The 19525-nt window shown below is 41.7% G+C and overlaps 1 protein-coding gene across 3 annotated transcripts in view; it reads left to right on the top strand.

Moving 5' to 3' along the window:
• The first annotated feature begins 1093 nt into the window (after positions 1 to 1093).
• Positions 1094 to 19525, top strand: part of gak (cyclin G associated kinase) — a 36317-nt gene continuing 17885 nt past the window's right edge. For all 3 annotated transcript variants that reach the window (XM_030060052.1, XM_030060051.1, XM_030060050.1), the window contains exons 1-9: positions 1094 to 1438; positions 9438 to 9499; positions 10131 to 10190; positions 11153 to 11267; positions 12141 to 12283; positions 12987 to 13112; positions 15070 to 15159; positions 15823 to 15958; positions 16740 to 16852. In XM_030060052.1, coding sequence (XP_029915912.1) covers positions 1297 to 1438; positions 9438 to 9499; positions 10131 to 10190; positions 11153 to 11267; positions 12141 to 12283; positions 12987 to 13112; positions 15070 to 15159; positions 15823 to 15958; positions 16740 to 16852 — 987 coding nt within the window. In that variant the 5' untranslated portion in view covers positions 1094 to 1296. The remainder of the gene's footprint in view (positions 1439 to 9437; positions 9500 to 10130; positions 10191 to 11152; positions 11268 to 12140; positions 12284 to 12986; positions 13113 to 15069; positions 15160 to 15822; positions 15959 to 16739; positions 16853 to 19525) is intronic.

Genomic DNA, 19525 nt, shown 5'->3' with positions numbered 1-19525 from the left:
CACTCCCAAGCCGCAGCTTTGACACAACATGATCCATACTTTATTGGTTTGCAGTAAAGGCACAGATATGCACTGTTTGAAGTCAGTACAATAGAAGTCTGTCAGTGCATGTTTGGAGAGTGGTGTTAAACAGAGACATATTGGAACAGTGGTAAAACATTCAGCAACTATGCAATGTCTTTGTTCACTCATATAGTTCACTCTCCAAATGAACTATATAAATAAGACAGTATGCAATAAGAGATCATGTGGCGATCCAGAAATGCAAGCATACTCTCCTGTTGCACTCACTGGACCACCTTGAAAAGGTGCATCGACCAAAGATAACGATGTAAAACTCGTATCTCCAGCAGATGGCGCACTAGTACAGTAACGTGAATGTACAATGAGAGGTAAGCCTTGTTTGCTGCCTTGTTCTGAACCACTAGATAAAACTTCAGGTAACAGTTTTCCCTTCTCTTTAATTACAGTGACATGAGATGTAAAATATGAAGAAAAAGTTGATACTACTGATTCTAGGCCTATAATTTCCCTGACTCCCTGAACATCTTTTGGTCAGAGTCAGACCTTTACCAAAAGGATGTAGAGCAACGTGGCGCATGTCTGCACATCAGTAAACCCAAAACTTTCTGCAATGTACGACAAGAAAGACACATGTTAAACTTAACATTGAATAGCAACACAGATAACATTAATGTGATATCCAATTATTCTACATTAAATAGTCTGGCAAATAATGAAATGTCTGGCAGGAGTTTGAATGTAAAATGATGGCAACATCACTGATCAGCCTTGAGCCTGGCATTTAGCTGATAATTATATCTAATTTATCAACCACGTCCATTATTCTGGATGTCCATAAATAGGAAAAGCTGTGAAATGTGGGACTTCTCAGTCACTGACCAGTGGGGAAAGGCGGTGTTTGAATAAAGTCAGAATTCGCAGTAAAGTCAGAATTTTGTCAATAAAGTCAGCATGAGTAAAACTAAATGCTCAAAAGACAGGTTGACGCTTGGATTGCATAATTTTTCTTCTCCAGATCACATGACAAAATAGAAAGCCTCGTGACGTCAGCACCTGTCACGGAAGTCAGCCCTAGTGATGGTGGCGGCCTCGTCAGCCTGGCAGGAAGAGGATGTTTGTTTCTTGGGAAGGAATCATATCGACTGATCATCAAGCCTTGTAATTGACTGAAGCGCCGTGTTAGTTTCCGTTCAAAGCCTGCCAGAACCAAGACAGCCGATCTTCCGCGTCCGGAGCCAGCCTGTGTGAGCCTGACGCAGGGAGCAGGACAAGATGTCCCTGTTTCAGTCGGCACTTGATTTCCTAGCCGGGCCCGGCTCGTCCGGAGCGGCCAGCCGGGACCAGACCGACTTCGTTGGACAACTCGTTGAACTCGGTGACATGAAACTGAGGATCAAACGGGTGATCGCAGAAGGTGAGATGGTGTAGCGCTTCATCGCAGATTATTCACGTCCGTCAAGGCATGCTAGGCGAACTAGCTAACAGAGCTAGCATAAGGTTAGCCTCCGCTGGTTTGCAGTGAAACTATCGTTAGCTTATCGCAGCCATGAGTCACCAAGTAAACACCGGCTCGCCTGCTTGGTATGCGCCCTGTGCGCTGTAAGCAAACTTCTTGAACCGTTTTACCTCGTAAATGTTAAAAGGCAACTTAAACGTAGCCAGAGACAAAACATTGATTCTTGGCTGAGCTATGACTCATAGCTAAGTAGCCAAACGTTTCATGAGTGCAGATCTGCACCCCGAGCTGCATTTTATTGGTGTAACATTACGTCCTCCAGCACAGTGGCACAACTCTTCTTGCTTGGCTGCAAAACATGTTTGAGTCAAGAAAGTAAGTGAGAGATGAAAATAAATTGAGGCAGATGGACAGGACAATAACACACTGCGCTGGAGCAGAAGATCAGTGAAGACAATCTGGTTTTAAACCCCTTACTTAAGCAGGCAGCTTGCCCAACAGCACATTTTGTTTCTTGCAGTAGGAGCCAGTTGGAGTAGCTGCAGGGCTGCTTGGATCCTGCCATGTGACATCTGGGGAGGGCTGGTCTGGTGCCAGCACTCCTCCCTGTTCCCTCCTTTTCATACTTGTCTTTATGTACTTTTGGCCTGGGCTGCACGGTAAATCAAAATATCGAATCTTTAAAGTTGGAATTTTAAAGTTACTACTACCCGTTGTTTTAAATAGGCCTGGGCGATGTGGACAAAGTCAAATGTCACAGTTTCTCTGACTGATATGACAATATTGTAGGGATGACTATCAGTGCATTTACAAGATATTTTCGTACAAAAGATTTTTGCTAAATGACCATTACTAATGTGGATATGTGACCAAGCAGGTAAAAGCAAACAATATAACAGCTTGAATAGTCTAATAAGTCAATAAAACTGTGTCCCTTTGCTGAAGTGCAGCCCTTTAAACCAAGAAATGGCAACTTTTATACCACATCAGAATATTACGATATCCAAAGTCCAAGACAATATCTAGTCTTATTCGTCAGCTGTTGCTGTTTGTACAGTGGAGCGTACTTATCTATGAACCAGCTACTTTCTTAACTCTGCCAGACAATTAAAATGGAATAGGACCTCAAAATTATATATGCAGTTACCTTAAGAAAAGTTGCTCATAGAACAGTGAAGCTCCTCAGCCACAAGAAGAGTTTACCTTTTCACTTGTGTGTGGTTTTTCATTCCCCACCTTCATGCCAAGCTGATCGAGTCTGAAGTCTGAAGGACCCCTCCTTCATTCGTATTGAGGGATATTAATGTTTGCAGCTACTGAGTGTTACAGTCTAGTTACAGTAGATGTGTAAACCCTGAGACCAAGTTGCTTTTTCATCCCAAGAGACAGGGATGTGTGCCTTAGTAAGACTAAAGTAGGCATACATTATATTTTCTCGGATAAATAAGTGGTTAAGTATCTATTCCAATATAATTAACATTTTCATCCTCTTGCTACAGGGGCTGGTGGATCTAGCAATTACGTTAACACTTTAATCAGCCAAACAAATGTATGAAATATTATTCTTAAACTTAATTGTTGGTTACCTGCCACAGGTGCTTGCAGACAAATATACCAACCACAGCCAAACCAGACCTGGTGTCTGATGGCTTGTATGTGACTAATTTGGCATATTCGGGCTTTGTCTGGTCAAAACATTAATTAGAGCAGATTTAACAGAGAGTAGGTGTTTATCCAACATTCAATGTTAAAATTCTTTCCACTTGCTCAGGAAAGATTTGTATTTTTACTTAAAAAGCAACAAGAAAGAAAATAATTGATAGTGGGTCAGTTTGAATTATGGCTGCTGTAGTTTGGCAAAAGTCATAATCTTGATTATTTTGGTCAATACTGACATCACGATTACACGATAACTCATCTTTGGAAACTATGCATTTGTTGAACTTTTTAAACAGTGGATTTCCTTGAACTTTAAATATAACTAAATATAACTGCATTGGAAGAAGTGGAGGGGGCTTCACTCCTCTGTGTTTTTTGTTCCTTTATTGTTTGGTCATGGATCTCTTCCATTTAATGGATATTTGAGTATATTAATATCAAGCAAATAAGACTGTCTAATGGTGCAGTGTGTTTTTATCCTTGGTTAGAATTTGGGTGGGTTTGTTAAATGTGCTACCTTTCATCACATAAATGTTATGAATAAGCAGTCATTTATAGTCCTCACTAGGAATCTCTATCACGCTGGGCATCAATGCAGCAGGTGTGGAAACAGGCGTAACCTGTTACTTTTAGAGCATTGGAGTGTTAGTTCCATCTTGAGAGGTGTGTGTGTGTGTGTGTGTGTGTGTGTGTGTGTGTGTGTGTGTGTGTGTGTGTAACACCGTGGCAGATGATGTGTGTGTCAGCAGCAGAGTGAGCTGTGTAGAAGCAGAGCAGTTAATAGGTAACATCAAGAAGTGTAAAAGTCACTCTTCATTGTTCACGGCAGTAACCAGAGCAGCCACAAAGAAGTCATTGCCATACTTGTTTATGCATGACGAAAATTGTAACTTTGTCAACTTCTCCCTGGGCTATCTGAGCTGCGATTGGAAAGCATTCACCAGGAAGGCTGCAGAAAACAACAAAGAGTTGACTTCAGACAAATGTTGGTGCAAAAAGGTGCCATGAGCTGGCGAGTTGGGAGTTGTATCCTCTTTGTCAGATTCCCTTATCTTTAGGCTGTAGTGTTTGGGCGCTATGCAGCTTCTTGATGGAAGAAGTAGCTTGCTACAGGGAAAGTTACATTATTTAAAAGTAGCACTGGTAGTCTTTCACTGTAAATCTCGCCTTGTATTTGTTGTTGTTCCTTGTCACACTCCTTGAAAACAAAGTGTTTCCGCACACCTGAAATGGTTTTACCTTCTTGTCGACCAAAGGCTTTCTGTCCATCATTTTGGCTTGAAATGAACTCAACATGCCACAGCCTGGCCCACAGTGAGTTTGGGCCTTTAGTGGAGGGCGAAAGCACACCAGTTCAAAGAAAAGGGGTGTGCAGGATATATATCATGAGACAAAACAAGAGCATCGTTGTGAAATGGAATGCTGCGCAATAATCGTCCCATCTTGATTATCTAGTTTTCATAATCAGGGGAAGCAAAAGTCATAATTGAAAATAAAATTTGATTAACTTCCCAGCCCTAATTTGACTCACATGATTTTTAATCATTTGATACAAGTGAAATAAAAGCAAAAAATCATCGGAGAGGGAATTCATAAATCTTTTAATTAATTTGTTTTATGGCACATTAGTCAGACCTATTGAGGGTTTATCAGCTTTCTGCTTCGCCAGCATACAGTCGAGCTGCTGCAGGCTGTTGTCTTACTCTTGAACATCACGATCCATCTCACTCAGAAATTGCTCATAAACAATATAGGATTAATTCACCATTTTTCACTGCATGGAAACTGTTGCTTCCACCATGAAAAAAATCACTTTTACTTTTTGCTTTGTAATTCAAAGCACAAATCACCCTGTCCTGAGTCCTCTTTACGCAATCCTCTGACTAACTCTGAGGTGGCAGCCAGTCTCATCTGTGTTTATAGTGACCCAAATCCTGCTGTCAGATATTTCTATAAAGCTATATTCATACAATATTCCTACATTTTTATATAGTATGATGTAAAATTAGCACCGATATTCTTCTATATCAGCATGTAACAAACCATCATATGGTTATCCTGTTACATTCTGAAACAGGTTGATAGCTAAAATAATTAGGGAAGCTTGTGAGCTTTGGCCAGCCAACTGAAACAGTAGTATTCCACCTTAAATTACAAACTGCTGACTTTTATGACAATAGGTATTGAATCATAATGGCTGGATTTGTTTTATGGGTGGCTTAAGGAGACAAACTACGAAGCGGTGAAACCCTAGATTATTGCACACTGCACCCTTGGTCTTTTAAGACTCACTATCTTACGATCTGGGTGGGAAGTTGCACCAGCCACATGCTTGTGTGTTTTTGCTGTTGCTGATTTGGGGTATGCTGTCAGCCACTTGGGCATGTAACCAAGCAACATTTCAAGGTCCATTTCACTTCTAAAAATCGAACCGACTAGTCAGATGGTACAAGTGGCTGGTAATTTTTGGAAAGCACCGCCCTGTGCTGCAGGTGGATGAAAAGTCCCATCTTTTCCCTCGTTGCCATCACACCAGTACTGAGCTCAGTTTCACAAAGACAGACACAGTCCTCTCTGGGTTAATGAACCAAGGATTGTAGTCGTTGTGCAACAGAGGCCTTTTACAGCCAAATTCAACCCTGGCTAGCATTTCATTCCTCTTGGGGTTTTCTTTCCCTTTCTGAGCAGGTGAAGCAGGAAGTAAGAGGACTCGCCACATTCAGAAGAATCCAGTGTAATTGCTAACATATTGACTGAATTATTTAACCCTAACCCATGCAAGATTTAAGAAATTTGGGTACAGTTAACTGGAGTTTCCACCCAGATGTTCAATATTTTGTGGGAATGGCTTGCTAATGGAGTAACACTGTGACAAAATGGTCTCCTTATCAGTATGAGGCAGAGCAAGTCCTCGTAATGCCCAGGGGGAAGGGGGTGTGTCTGTAATGCAAAGTCAGTGACAGTGCAGGTAAATGTTAGTGGAGGAACCAAAGTACTTTTCCCAATATTCATACTGCATATTGGGAATTTTGCGTGCTGTTGCAGTCAGTTTTCACAGCTGATGGGGTAGTGGTAGCCTCAAGGGGAATAATTACCGGTAAGTACCATCAAAGTGCCAATGAGCAGAGCTTTTATTGACCCACAGTAGAAGACTGGTTTCACTGGGCAGCTTCCAGATGTGAATGTACAGAATTCTATAGTATGAAGCAAGGCATCACTGAAGGAGAGTATGCAAGTCAGTCTTCCCTCTGTTAATAAAACTTAAATAATGAGGGTCTTGCGGGTGCAGGTTTTCACAGAGCAGGGGAGAGCGAGGCTGGTAGTTGATTTACTTGTCGCTATGGTAACCTTGCCGCAGTTTAGACTGTGGCCTGCTGAGTACACATTTACATTGAAGTCATGTCAGCACGGACGCATATGCACACCCGATGAAAAATGACAAAACCAAAACTTTTTTCATGCACCAGCCACAGCGGTTTGCAAGTCTCAAAATGAAAAGTCACCAGCCACAACATACGATTTGACGAATGATGCTGATTTCCCACGCTGCTGCGTGTGCACACACAGGCAGACAGGCATGTGCACACAGATTGACAAGCACACACCGCTCTTTGTTCTTTGTTTCTTCTCCTGTTCACCAATCATTCTGTCATGCATCCTCTGAGGAAGAAATGTCTCAGTGAACCTATTCCCTCTCTCTGCTTTGTTTGTTGTCCCCTTGCAGTTTTTTTTTTCTGATTGCTTCGGTGCTGTCTTTGAAACTATAGGCTATTTTTGCAAAACTCTACACACTAACCACAAAGCCTTGCACCAAACCATATACATCTCTTGCAAAAGCAAACAATTCTTGCAAAACTCTCTTAAAAACTTGTGTTTTTGTGTCAATACACGACACGCGAACCATCATTTGAATAAGCACACAAAGTATCAACTACACTCTGATAGTGTAGTTGGTACTTTGTGTTCTTTGTGGGTCTGGACATTAGACTATCGTATGGCTTTACCTCCTCCTGTTCCTCCTCCTCCTCATCCCCCTCTAGTTCTCTCCCTTCTTGCTCTCTGTCCAACATTGGCCTCCATTGTTGTCCAAACAAGGTGTTTACCTGTGGCTCAGGCTCTGATTTGTAAGTGAACTCATTATTTATGTGTGTAAGTGTTTTCGCATGTGTAAATGTGGGAAGGCAAACAGTGTAGCAATATAGACACCAATGCAAAAAGTGTGTTATTAAATTACAAACCGAGTGTAAAGCGGAGAGTGTTCATTCCGTTTGGCACACTTGGTAAATGCATCGGCTACAAGTGCTCATGGTGTCAGAGATAGTGTTTCAAGAATCACTGCTAGTGTTTAAGCATTCTGAAAAAAACTGTAAAACAGGTTGTTCCTCAGGTTGTTGACAGGCCCAGAGAGGTGACTCGGCATACAGATGGAGCTGTTGCCGAAGTCCCATTTTCTTTTTACTGCATTTTTGCTTAAACACTGCAGCACTTTGGCTCCATGCCCAGGAAGAATTGTCAGGAAAAGAATTGTTTATTCTCTTTGTAGACATCACAATACACAGTGAAGTGCCTAGTCACCTCTCGGCTGGGAGACACAAGAGTTTTGAGATCCAGTGTGCAGATTTGGCCCTACCATTTAACATTCATGAATGAATTACCCACAGTGTGAATGCTTTTGATTGGTGGCTGATGAATGCAAGAGGGAGGATCTAAACAATGGGACTCTTCTGCCTCGCGTTTCTATTCCCTTCTGTTGATACAATGACACTGAGTGGACATCTTTTTAGTATTATGTGGTTTGAATCACCGTCACACATCACTTGTGCTGTGTGAATGCTGTGACAATGCACAGGTTAGCAACTAACCAAAGGGAATGGTTTCAGTTTGTGTATTTGGTGATAATAATGAATTTACTAGTTAGTAGTAGCCTTGTTAAGTGAGTGGTCTTTTGCCAGCACTACTTGTTGAATGAAATACATTTGAGTGTTGCTTTCTGTCTCCAGAAAGATGCATCTCCAACTGAGAACACTCTATCCCTCTTTGATGTGTGTCACACTGTGAAAGACTGATGGATATCACACAAGGCTAAACAGATTCTCCTTCCCCCTAGACGGTGTAATATTACAACAGCACTGGCTGCTCTATCACCAGATCTGGTTGAAAACCGCAAATACAGCCCAAGTGTCAATAGCTGCCCACACACAAGGTCTGATGTTTACTACTCACTGTGGTATTTATAGTGAAACTACGTCAACCTGTCTTGGAGGTTGGAGGGAAAGAAGTTAAGGGGGATGTCATCTGGGTTATCATGTGGGCTCATGCTGTCATAGATGATTTGTTGAATTAGAGCTATGACACCTCCAGAGGGCTTATGGGTAAATTCTGACATCCTGGAAACTGTCAGTCATCCGAAACAAAAACAGCAAATGTCAAGTTTTAGTGTCTAAAGGTCTCCATTGTAGAAGAAGCAGAGATGCCAGTTTCTGCGCTGATAGGAGCCCAAACAGACCACATTGCACTGCAGCTACAAGACTTTGTGTAATTAGGTAAAGGTATGGGTCATTTTGGGAAACACGGGAAATTACTGACATAAAACTGGACAAGGCGCCTTGTCCGCTCTTACTGAAAGGATTTTCAGATTGAGGAAAAATGGCTACACCACTTATATCACAGTATATCACAGATGATGCAATCTTAAGGCTGAATTATGCTTCAGCGTTAGGAGAGCGTACGGGGGTTGTGCGAAGCACGCATTTCCTACGCAGCGCGTGTGTGTCCAACATACCTCTGCGAAACACACTGAGCAATTCTCCACCCACCAACGTCGCTGCTCTTCTGTACGTCTTTGTAATGGCGAGAGGACGAGTCGTATAGGTGCGGGTACTTGCGCACCTCCTCGGCCAGGCGTTCTTCCGCGAGATCCAGCACTCTCCAAAGTTTTCAAACACAACCGACGAGTAGAGACACAACAGTTGTTTTAAAAACGGCGCTGCCGGCCGGCATAACAACAGGATGTGATGCCGGTTGCAACGAAATGCCGGAAATGATGTACTTCGGCGGACCAATCACAGCTCTTGTGGGGCTGCGTAGGGTCCGCGTAGTTACAATTTTTGGGAGGCGCGCGGCAAGGCTCTGCGGCGGTCGCACAACCCCCGTAAGCTTCGCACAACCTCCGTACGCTCTTCCTACGCGGAAGCATAATTCAGCCTTTACAGTGCAAGAGTACTTAGTTGTTTTTTTTCTCCTTTAAAATCTCACTTAAGTGTAAGTGAAATCTTGATTAACTCTGTCTCCTCCCCAGGTGGATTTGCCTTTGTGTATGAAGCCCAGGATATCGGCAGTGGCAAAGACTACGCCCTCAAGGTAAGCTACACATTCAGCCATTTAAGAAATCACAATTTTACTGCATGCGTTCTGTGCTTCTGTTACACTTTGACTGTATCCCCGAATATTGCTGGTTTTTAATCCTTGGAAGTTGCATAGAATGATCTGGTAGCTGGACTGAGAGACCGTTTTCTTTTGTAACTGTGTAAGCTTCAACAGCAAACTGTCTGCAATTGTAATGGAGGATAGATGCTTGGTACATGAACACAGGCAGAAAAAGGTGGAGCATGTATAGCTGTATCAGTGGAACAAATTTAATCAGTAGAATATAAATGGCAGTCATCACCAGCCGCCTCAAAATTGCAGATTTTTGTGCTGTGGCTGGTAAGGTTGCCATCGACCACTTGAGGAATCCCTCTTATTCTAAAACCAGTTTGGCTGGTAAAATAATGAGTGAGTTCGGAAACCCTCTCAAGTCCCACAGCCAGCATGGCCAGTGAACAGTGCGCTAATTCCCACCATGTTCAGTCTTGCCTCAGAATCACTAACCTCGAAGCAAATCTTGAAAAGACTGTTCCTTTCAGATCTGTGAGATGGAAAGGCAAAGTGTCACCTGTCAATAGAAAAATAGCTGAAACGTGATGTGATCTGTGTGTTTCTGTTGTTTCAGAGGCTTCTGTCCAACGAGGAAGAGAAAAACAAGGACATCATTCAGGAAGTCTGCTTCATGGTATGCTTAAATTATCATTCCGGCATTATTTAATTTTTTTTTTCCTTTAGATTATTTGATCTTTTTTTTTTTAGCAGACAGCACAGGGGAGGGCAATGGGGAGTTGGCGGGGTGACAAAGTTAGACGCCACCATCATTATACTGTCACTACCAGGGAACTTACAGACACCCATACATATTTCCAGAAATTCCTTGCATAACATTCGTAAAACATCACGTTTGCATGCTTGGTTCTACTCTCCAACGTAACATGCGCCGTGTGCGCTGGCTGAGTGTGTTTCCTTTTTAGAGATGAGTCGGCGTACCCACTAATCTATTGCATCACCCTGCCTTACTCAGAGGTTATGAGTTAATATGGCTGGAAACAAATAGAATAATTCTGGGAGATAGTGATTTTAGTTTTGAATTTGTCTCATCATTCCAGAGTTGCCAGTGCATAGAAGATCGTTTTAAGATAGCTGTGTAACACTGAGCGATCTGGAGTATTTTAAGAATCTGGGGTTTCAGGTTTAACCTCTTTTGTGAAGCATTATTGGCTAGAGGTCAAGTAATATCCTGGGATATAGATAGCCAGGGCAGCAAACTAAACTGTTTGTCCACTGGCTAGTATATCTCCAGCTTTTTCACAGCAGCTTTTTCAGCAGCTGGATAGATTTTTAGAGCAGAATTTGACCCACGTTCTGGTTGGCTATGCGAGTTGATCAACTTATTCTGTATGAGATTGTGGGAGATTGCCACAGTAGCTGCTTTCACAGTTTGTCAACCGCTTCCACTAAGTGTTAGAACCCAAAACAACTTGTAGGTCATAATTTGGTACTTGCAGGAGTGGCTGGTACAGCACGGGAAGTTAGCAATGTCCCACCCAGGCTCTAACACAAGGAAATGATTAACTGTGGCTGTTGAGACAGCAGCAGTTAAGGACGCCGTGGTAGTGTCTGACCCTTGACTTGTCATCCCTTTAGAAAAAGCTGTCGGGTCATCCCAATGTGGTCCAGTTCTTCTCCGCTGCCTCCATCAGCAAGGAGGAGTCAGACACTGGACAGGCCGAGTTCCTCATCCTCACTGAGCTGTGTAAAGGTAAAGACAAGATTCTCACATACACGCATGAATGCTTTCCACCTCCCCCCTTTTCATTCGCATTTTGACTTTCTCTCACTTTTCTGTTTCCTCCTTTCCTACTGATTCATTGCTTACTCAATCACCAAGCTACATTCCAGTGAATCTCAGGAGTCAGCACTGTTTCCCAGTAGCTTTAACTGCAATATGTTGGTGGTGAAACAGTTTCCGTCCTGTGTGATCTCTGCTTCCTGCTCTGCTTCCTGGCTGTTGAGTTTAACAGTTCATTCATGTGCTTGCTTCAGCAGCACACCTCTAATCTCTTCTTTGCTTCTTTATTAGTGTGCTTGCTTCAACAGCACACTCACACTCTCGTCCATCCTTTTTTTTTATTATTATTTTTATTTTCAAGCCAAATTTTTGCTCTCTAACTGCTTTCACATTGTTTAAAAAATTGACACTTTTCAACTTTTCAAGTGTTAAATATGTTCTAGTGTTGTGTGCTTTGGAACAGATTTTTGATATTATTCATTTTTTTATTCAACTATTTTAAGTACTGCCTTAAGCACTGCTTAAACTCCTTCTTCAACTTCTTTAGATTCTGCTTAAACTACTACTTCAATTACATCAAATACTGCACAAAATATTTATACTACTACTGCTTTTGTCTGCAGTAGTCTCCTGTTTTATAAGCCAGTAAGGTGTTAAAAATATAGCAGGCCCTCCAGATGCTGTTTGATTATTTGCCAAAGCGGTGGGTAGCTTTGATTAACCTCCATCCATGAATAAAATCTGGCATTTGGATAGTGTCAGGTGTTACTTTCCCACTGGTTTTTTATTTGTTGATATATGAATTAATTGATTTTTTTGTTTGTTTGTTTGTTTGTTCCCCAGGTCAGCTGGTAGAATTTATCAAGCGAGTGGAGCAGAGGGCTCCTATGTCATGCGACACAGTGCTGAAGATCTTCTACCAGTCATGCCGTGCCGTGCAGCACATGCACAAACAGAAGCCTCCGATCACACACAGAGACCTCAAGGTGAGTCTGAGGTCTAGCACTGCGATGTTGGATGTTGGGATTAATGAGTGTTGCATCAGTGGAATAGAATACTGCAGAATGAATGACTGATGTGTCACAGGGATTAAATTCGGCAAAACAAATGAATGTGTTTATTATGATTTTTGCCAACTGGGGAAAGTGCCAGCTGTCATTTTTGGTCTCATCTTGGTACTAAAATTCTTATTTTAATTTCCCTGTGTTAATTTCTAGAGGTTCATCATAATTAAGACTAATTGCTTTTATCTTCATATTTATGGCATTTAGTTGATGTTATTATGCTTTAAGCAGGTATGCTTATGAATATGATTGTTTGTTGTCCTTGTTTGTAACATATTCAAAGGCTCTTTTGCAAAGGAGATTTTAGTCTGAGTGATACTTTACATGGGCAAATAAAGGTTATTGTCATATTATTACGACAATAAGTTAGGAGGTTAGGCTTCAGGGTCTTGCTCAGGGACCCTTCAGCAGGACCCATGGCAGCTGGCAAACTCATGTTGGCAGTTGTGGTAGTTGAACCTGTGACCTTGCACCTGACCAGGACGGTCATGGTTCCTGTTGATGTATTAATTTATTAACTGGCATTGAGATGATGAATTAATAAACAAATTTTATAACAAATAATGTGTTGATCATTTGTTTATGATCTTGGCTAACTGAGTGCTGATATCTGGGTGTGTTGTAGATTGAGAACCTGTTGATTAGTAACCAGGGCACCATCAAGCTGTGTGACTTTGGCAGCTCCACCACGCTGGCACATTACCCCGACTACAGCTGGTCTGCACAGAAGAGGTCCATGGTGGAGGATGAGGTACACACACACACACACACACACACACACACACACACATGCACACACACACACAGACATAAAAGTGCTCGCAAAACTCACATCTCAGCTTCTACCTATAATGATTGATGTTGTGGGTGCTGACCCAGTTCTACCTGCTTAAGAAATATTTATCTGTAGTCTAGAGATAGTACAGGGCACTTTGTCAGTCGGTCCCAGAAACTTTGAACAGTCTTCTTGCTTCTTATGCAACCTGTGAAGGCAGTATGGAGGGAGGCGACTGTGACCAACAGGACAGTGGTAGCTTCACTGCAAACAGACTCAAACAAGGGGAGTGCAGAAATGTCAAAAATAAGCAGGGGAAGGTTTACTGGGAATGTTTCTCTGCCAGTTCAGATGCCTCCAGTCTGCCATGTCAAGTCAGCCATGCCTTGAGTGGGCAGGCGCGGTCTGCAAATAACAGACCCACACAGAGCTCTAATATACAGCCCCAGGATACAGAAAAACAAGACCTACCAGGCTGCAGAATTTCATTCAAGGGTCCTGGATAATAACAGTTAGCAATGGTTTAAAAAGAGTTTTGAAAAATGAAGTCCACACACTTGTTGAGTGCTCCCCCAAAAAATATCTGTTTTATTCGTCTACCTTTCATCGTCCAAGGATCTTTGTCAAAATACAATAGTTTTGTCTTTTTTTTTTCTTACTTTGTATGTTGATAAGATACATGAATAAAGCTGATGTTTTTTTTGGGGAGCATTCATACAAGTGTGTGGATTTCATTTTTATTTTTCTTGCGCTCATGTTCAGTCTGGCACCTTCTGAGTATTTTTTATAAGGGGGATATAGACAATCTAGTCTTTGTTTGTAGTACTTCCACAGAGTTTGACTTCTGAAGCCAGCAAGCACAAAATGTTTATGTAATGATATTTTATACTGTCTTTTTAAAAGATTTCCATCAAAACACTAAGACAAAAGGTACACAAAAATCAATATAGTATTGGCTTATTTTATTTTATTTTACTGCCACTAATATGGATATCACCAGTCTGGAAACTACATCTTTTTGCCATTTTTTTTGTATTTTCTGTTCCTTCTTGTCCTAATTTACCTTTATTGCGAAAAAGTCTTATGCCAGGTCTTCTCAATATATCTATTGGGGGTGTAGTACATGGTCTGGTTTAGTATCTAATATCTCTGTCACTTATGGATAGCAGTTTATTCTTGCAACTCTTCACAGATGTTGTGATTTTTTTTTTTTTTTTTTTAATTTAAATCAGATAGAAAAATAAAAACTGCACTGAAAAGTCTCCGTGGACCGGTGACAGGACTGACGTCATGGTGTCGGACAGAAAACAGAAACCTCTGATTGAATTAAAAGCTGGAGGTCCAGGAAGCAGTTATCAATCAGGTTAATTTAGTTTACACCAAAACCACACAGACACACGCTGCCTGAAGATCGACGACAGATAACCTCAGCATGCAGGACGCCAGGGTTCATGCAAATGCCCCTTGCGTCCATCAGGCACCTGGTTTCGAAACAGATGCTTGAAGGAAGAGCTTGTCATGAATCCTGCTGTAGTGTGCCATGAAAAACCTTGAAATGTGATGCGCTTCAGCTGAAATGCTCTTTCTTTAACAACAACGGAAAAGAAGCGGCTGTTGTTTCCTCAAACACTTTCTCTTTTTTTTTTTTACTAGCCTTAGACTAGAGCAGGACCTCCAAATTCTGGCTTTGATAAACATCCATAGCCAATCCTGAATTTGGTCCTACTATTATCTGTTTTTTTTTTTGTTTGTTTTTTTTTAGTACTGGTTAATTATCCTTTCTTTTCTTTCTGTTTTCACCTCTTTTTAACTTTCTGGAATTTACCTTTTTCTTGTGAAGCACTTACTTTTAGCTGGATTTTATGTGATGAAAGGTGATATATAAATAAAGGCTATTATGATTATTTATGTTGGTCTTTCTGTCTGTCTGCAGATCACAAGGAACACCACTCCAGCCTACCGGACACCTGAGATGATCGATCTTTACTCCAACTTCCCCATCAACGAGAAACAGGACATCTGGGTCGGAAGCTTTACCGTTTTATTTCTGAATTTGAGCTGATGTAACCGCTTCTAGTAATGCATTAGTGCTCATTCAGGGCCGGTCATTGCGAGACTGTATCGACGTCACCACTAACCACTACTGTGGAAGCTGCAAACAACATCATTAGTAGAGAGCAGACCACCCAACTGATATCTAAACAAGACTGGTTTTGCATAAAGCCAAAGATAATGAGAGATCACAATTCATCATCACATTTTTTTTTTTTTTTTTGTCGAGGCATCATTTGGAGACCTGAGAGAGAAAAACAAGAAATGACTCAGCAGTGCTGTGCAGCTGGCAAAAAGATCGCTTGCATTCGGCAGACCACAACAACAGTTGTTTATGTAAAGAATGCCAGTTTTCACAGAGGCCAGATTATCCTGACCTAACTCAGGGAGTCATTTGCTTACTTTTTATCTCCGATGCTGAATGCATACATGATATTTCAATTTTGAATTATCACAAGAAAGTGTTACTTCATGTATTTCCATTGTGCCATTCAGTGCATGTTCAGCTTTTATTGAGATTCTGTTATTTGTTTTGTGTACTTTTGTTCTGTGCTCCTCAGTTGACGTGAAAGGATCACTGAGAGAGGTGATTATTTATGAATCATAATTTAATAACTTCTGCTCTCCCTTTCAGGCCCTGGGGTGCATCCTCTACCTGTTGTGTTTTAAGCAGCACCCGTTTGAGGAGGGCGCCAAGCTGCAAATAGTCAACGGCAAATACTCCATCCCTCAGAATGACACCAAGTACACTGTGTACCATGACCTCATACGTACGTACTCTGTCTGTCTGCCAGTCTCTTCCTCCGTTATTCTTCCTGTCCGTCCATGTGTCCGTCTGTCACCACGGCCGACTGTGTGGGCAGTAAAGTATTTTTGTCCACAGACCACAGTGCACTTGTCACTTTAATCAGCCAATGAAACCTCTGGAGTAGACCGAAATACAGGAGTGTAAATCAGAACTTTCATCATGATACAATATTGTGTTACCTTTTTTTTTTTTTTTTTTTTTTTGGATCAATATGAGAAACTGTATGATGTGCCCATTTCACACAGTTACGTTTCTAGTGACTGACAAAAAACAACTTAAATATGATTTGAATTTTTAGATCTTTGGAAAACAAATGATTCTTTTTAATAGTAAGAATCATCTGGATCATATTGACTTTCTCTTCTAAAGGTTTTCTGTTGTAAAAGTATTTGGGTGCCTGTTAGGATAGTGGAAGCAACTGGTGAATTTTGGCTGTGACTGGTGTGGGTGTGTGGACTAGATGATTTCCCTCAGCTACTGTAGATAAAAGCACTTTTCCTGCCTTAGTGAAGAGTCAGATTCGGGGGCATGGGGTGAGCAACACAAAGTAGTGTGACTGCCAGTGCCTAGTCCATACACATGACCTCATGGTGCTTTTTTTTTTTTTTTTTTTTACCTGCTTTGTCCACGAGCCTCTTCTTTTTTGTCACAATCATTTTCCTCTGTCGGCTCCAGTAGAATGTTTTTCTTAGCAAAGTCACGGTCAGTTTTTAACATTCTTATATTTATTTCTCCCTCTCCAGGTTCGATGTTGAAGGTGAACCCAGAGGAGCGTCTGTCCATAACAGAGTTGGTCAACCAGCTCCAGGAAATAGCAGCAGCACGCAATGTCAACCCCAAGTCGCCCATTACAGAGGTAGGTGTGTGGGTGTCTGTCTGTGTGTGTGTTTATGTGTGTGTGTGCGTGTGTGGGTGGCTTTGTGTGTGTTAGTGTTGCGTGAGTACATGTGCTGAAAAAGCCCTGTGGCACCACATTTGAGGAGTGGTACTGCAGTGGATTTACTTCTGCTCCATCATTTTGTTCTCACCTCAGCTTGCATACATTTGGCATTTATCAAGACAACTTCTTACAGAAAACATCAGTGGATGATAGAGTCCAGTTATCACCAGTGTAATAGGTTTTAATTTTTTATCGTGACTGGTAAATTTGGCTGCTCTTGTAGTTTAAGGGAAGGGTAAGGGAAATGCACACCTGGATTAGGAGGACACCTGCTGCAGCAAACCCTTAAAAGTCTTTTCCCTTATGAAGACGGAACGCCCATCAAGAATTTGTTCATTGATTAAATAAATTTGAGTTATGAGTGTACAGCTGCTCTTTTCTGGAATTTATGTTATTATGTTTTATTTATCAGCCTCACTGATAGGCGGTTTTCCACTATGAAAACCAATTTGGCAAGATTTTAAAAGTGGCTTTTGAATTTTGGAGTCTGCCAGCCTCTGTGGTCAGTGCATGAAAAAAAAAAAAAAAATCCGCCCCCCGCTCAAGTATCACTTTTGAGTGTGTGAGAAACGGTATTCTGGAGTAAACAAGTTGACTTGCTTATGCAAAGGCACATCCTAAGTGTCAGCCGGCCTGTCAGGAGGCTATTGACAGGCCAGCCACACCGCTTCTTCCGCCGCGTGCACGCACACTCACACAAGCGTTCGCGCACGCACATGCGCACGCTCACAAATTGCTGATGTGCTGACACTTGCTCGCTTACCTCGCACACAACAAACACACGCTTGCACACGCACACGTAAACACGGTGATGGGAACAAAGGGGGCTCTCTTCTCTTTCCCAGGCTTCTCTTATCCCAGCTGGCTCAGTCCTACTGGGCCCAGAGAGACACAGAGGTCGAAAAAGGGGGAGACAGAAACAAAGAGAGATGAAGCATGAAAGACGGGGAGGCATAGAAAAGACAGAAAGTCAGGAAAGGAGAGACTGAGACAGAGAAGGGCCAAACAAAAGCGATTCACTGATATGCCCTGTAGAGAACAAGACAATAAGAGGGTCCAGGGTTTTATATCAAAGACACAAACAGAGGAGGGCTGAAGGAGCAACAGAGAGCTTTCAGGGTTCCTCCATAGGTTTGGAAAGTCTGGAAATGTGTGTGAAAAGAATTCAGTGATTTAGCTCACCTAGTAGAAGCTTGCATAATACATATTTAACAACAGTGTCTTCTTATGCAGTAAAGCAAACAAAGTCTGGGAAAAAGAACAGAAATTTGGTCTCAGGTTCTCATACACTGTATTTGGAGATGGCTGACTCCCAAATGCACTCTCGCTTTGCACATACAGATAAATAAAAAAAAAAAATGGGCAAAAGGGTCAGCTCCTGTTCAGACTTGGTTTTAACATCTGTCACAGGTGATCTGATCACAAGTGGACAGCCAAGACGGATCGCCCTTCACACCTGGCATTACCATGTGTCAAATGTGTCTCCAGTGACCACTTGATTGAAGTGGTCACTTCAGTCTTCTTCCTTTTATTTACTTACTTTGAGTCCTACAACTCCCTCCCTGTCCTGTCTTTCTCCTTATTTCTATATCTCATACTTTCCAAATATTCACCACCCATCATATTCCCTGTCTTTGCCCAACCTCTGTTTTTTTGCTTAATGGACAAAGACATCGTCACCTCATTGTCAAGTTTGATATTCACACCAACAGTCCACTCCATCAAAGGCTGCCTCCCTCCTTCCACTATGCAATAAGGTGGTCTTCCAGTACACAGAAATGCATTAATATTCACACCACAAATGCGTCCCTTACCACATCCAGCAGCACTTTTAGTGATCAGATCAGTATGCCATCAAGATGCATTGAATTCTGTTCACACTTTAGCGCTGTTCACTTGTGATCGGATCATCTGAGATGAAAGTTAAAACCAAGTGTGAATCGGGCCTAAAAGAACCGCTGCCAAAAAGTGATTCAAGAAGACTCCAAAATAATAGAAAGCAAATTACTTCCAAGCTTAACATGGGAGAGAATTGTACAAGAACAACAAAATATCTTAACACAATGCAGAAAACATTCAGCAAAATAGCAACAGTTCAGACATACAAGAGTACTTTGTCTTTACAGTCGTGTAGCTGAAGGCAGGAACCTGACTTTTTTGACCATCAGCGATTGGTGCATCTCAAAATTTAGCAGCAGCTTTTGCATCTTTACCAGCCAAACAGGATTTTGGCATGTTCTACCTGGCACGACGGCTGGCAGAGCAGATGAACTTACCAGCCACAGCCGCAGGCTTCTTATGATTCATACTCACCAATCCTGGTGCTTAGAACCAAATCCTAAGCCAAAGCAGTGATTCATAAAAAGCTGATCTGATCTCATTTTTTATGCCGATTCTCTGGTGTATCAAAATCTAAATCCAGTTTTTATCCTCATCCTAAGTATAAGTCGCATGCATACCATTTTTTTCCCCTCATGTAACAGTAATCAGTGTAGATGAGCCACTACAAAGATACAAAGCTTTTCTTTTTTGTTGGGACCAAATTAATGTATTGGAGCATAGAGATCTGCTGCCGCCCAACCAATTAGC

Source organism: Myripristis murdjan, chromosome 9, assembly GCF_902150065.1.
Source record: "Myripristis murdjan chromosome 9, fMyrMur1.1, whole genome shotgun sequence".
Classification (NCBI taxonomy): Eukaryota; Metazoa; Chordata; class Actinopteri; order Holocentriformes; family Holocentridae; genus Myripristis; species Myripristis murdjan.
Note: the sequence above shows the minus strand (reverse complement) of the source record. Positions and strands in the feature narration are given on the sequence as shown.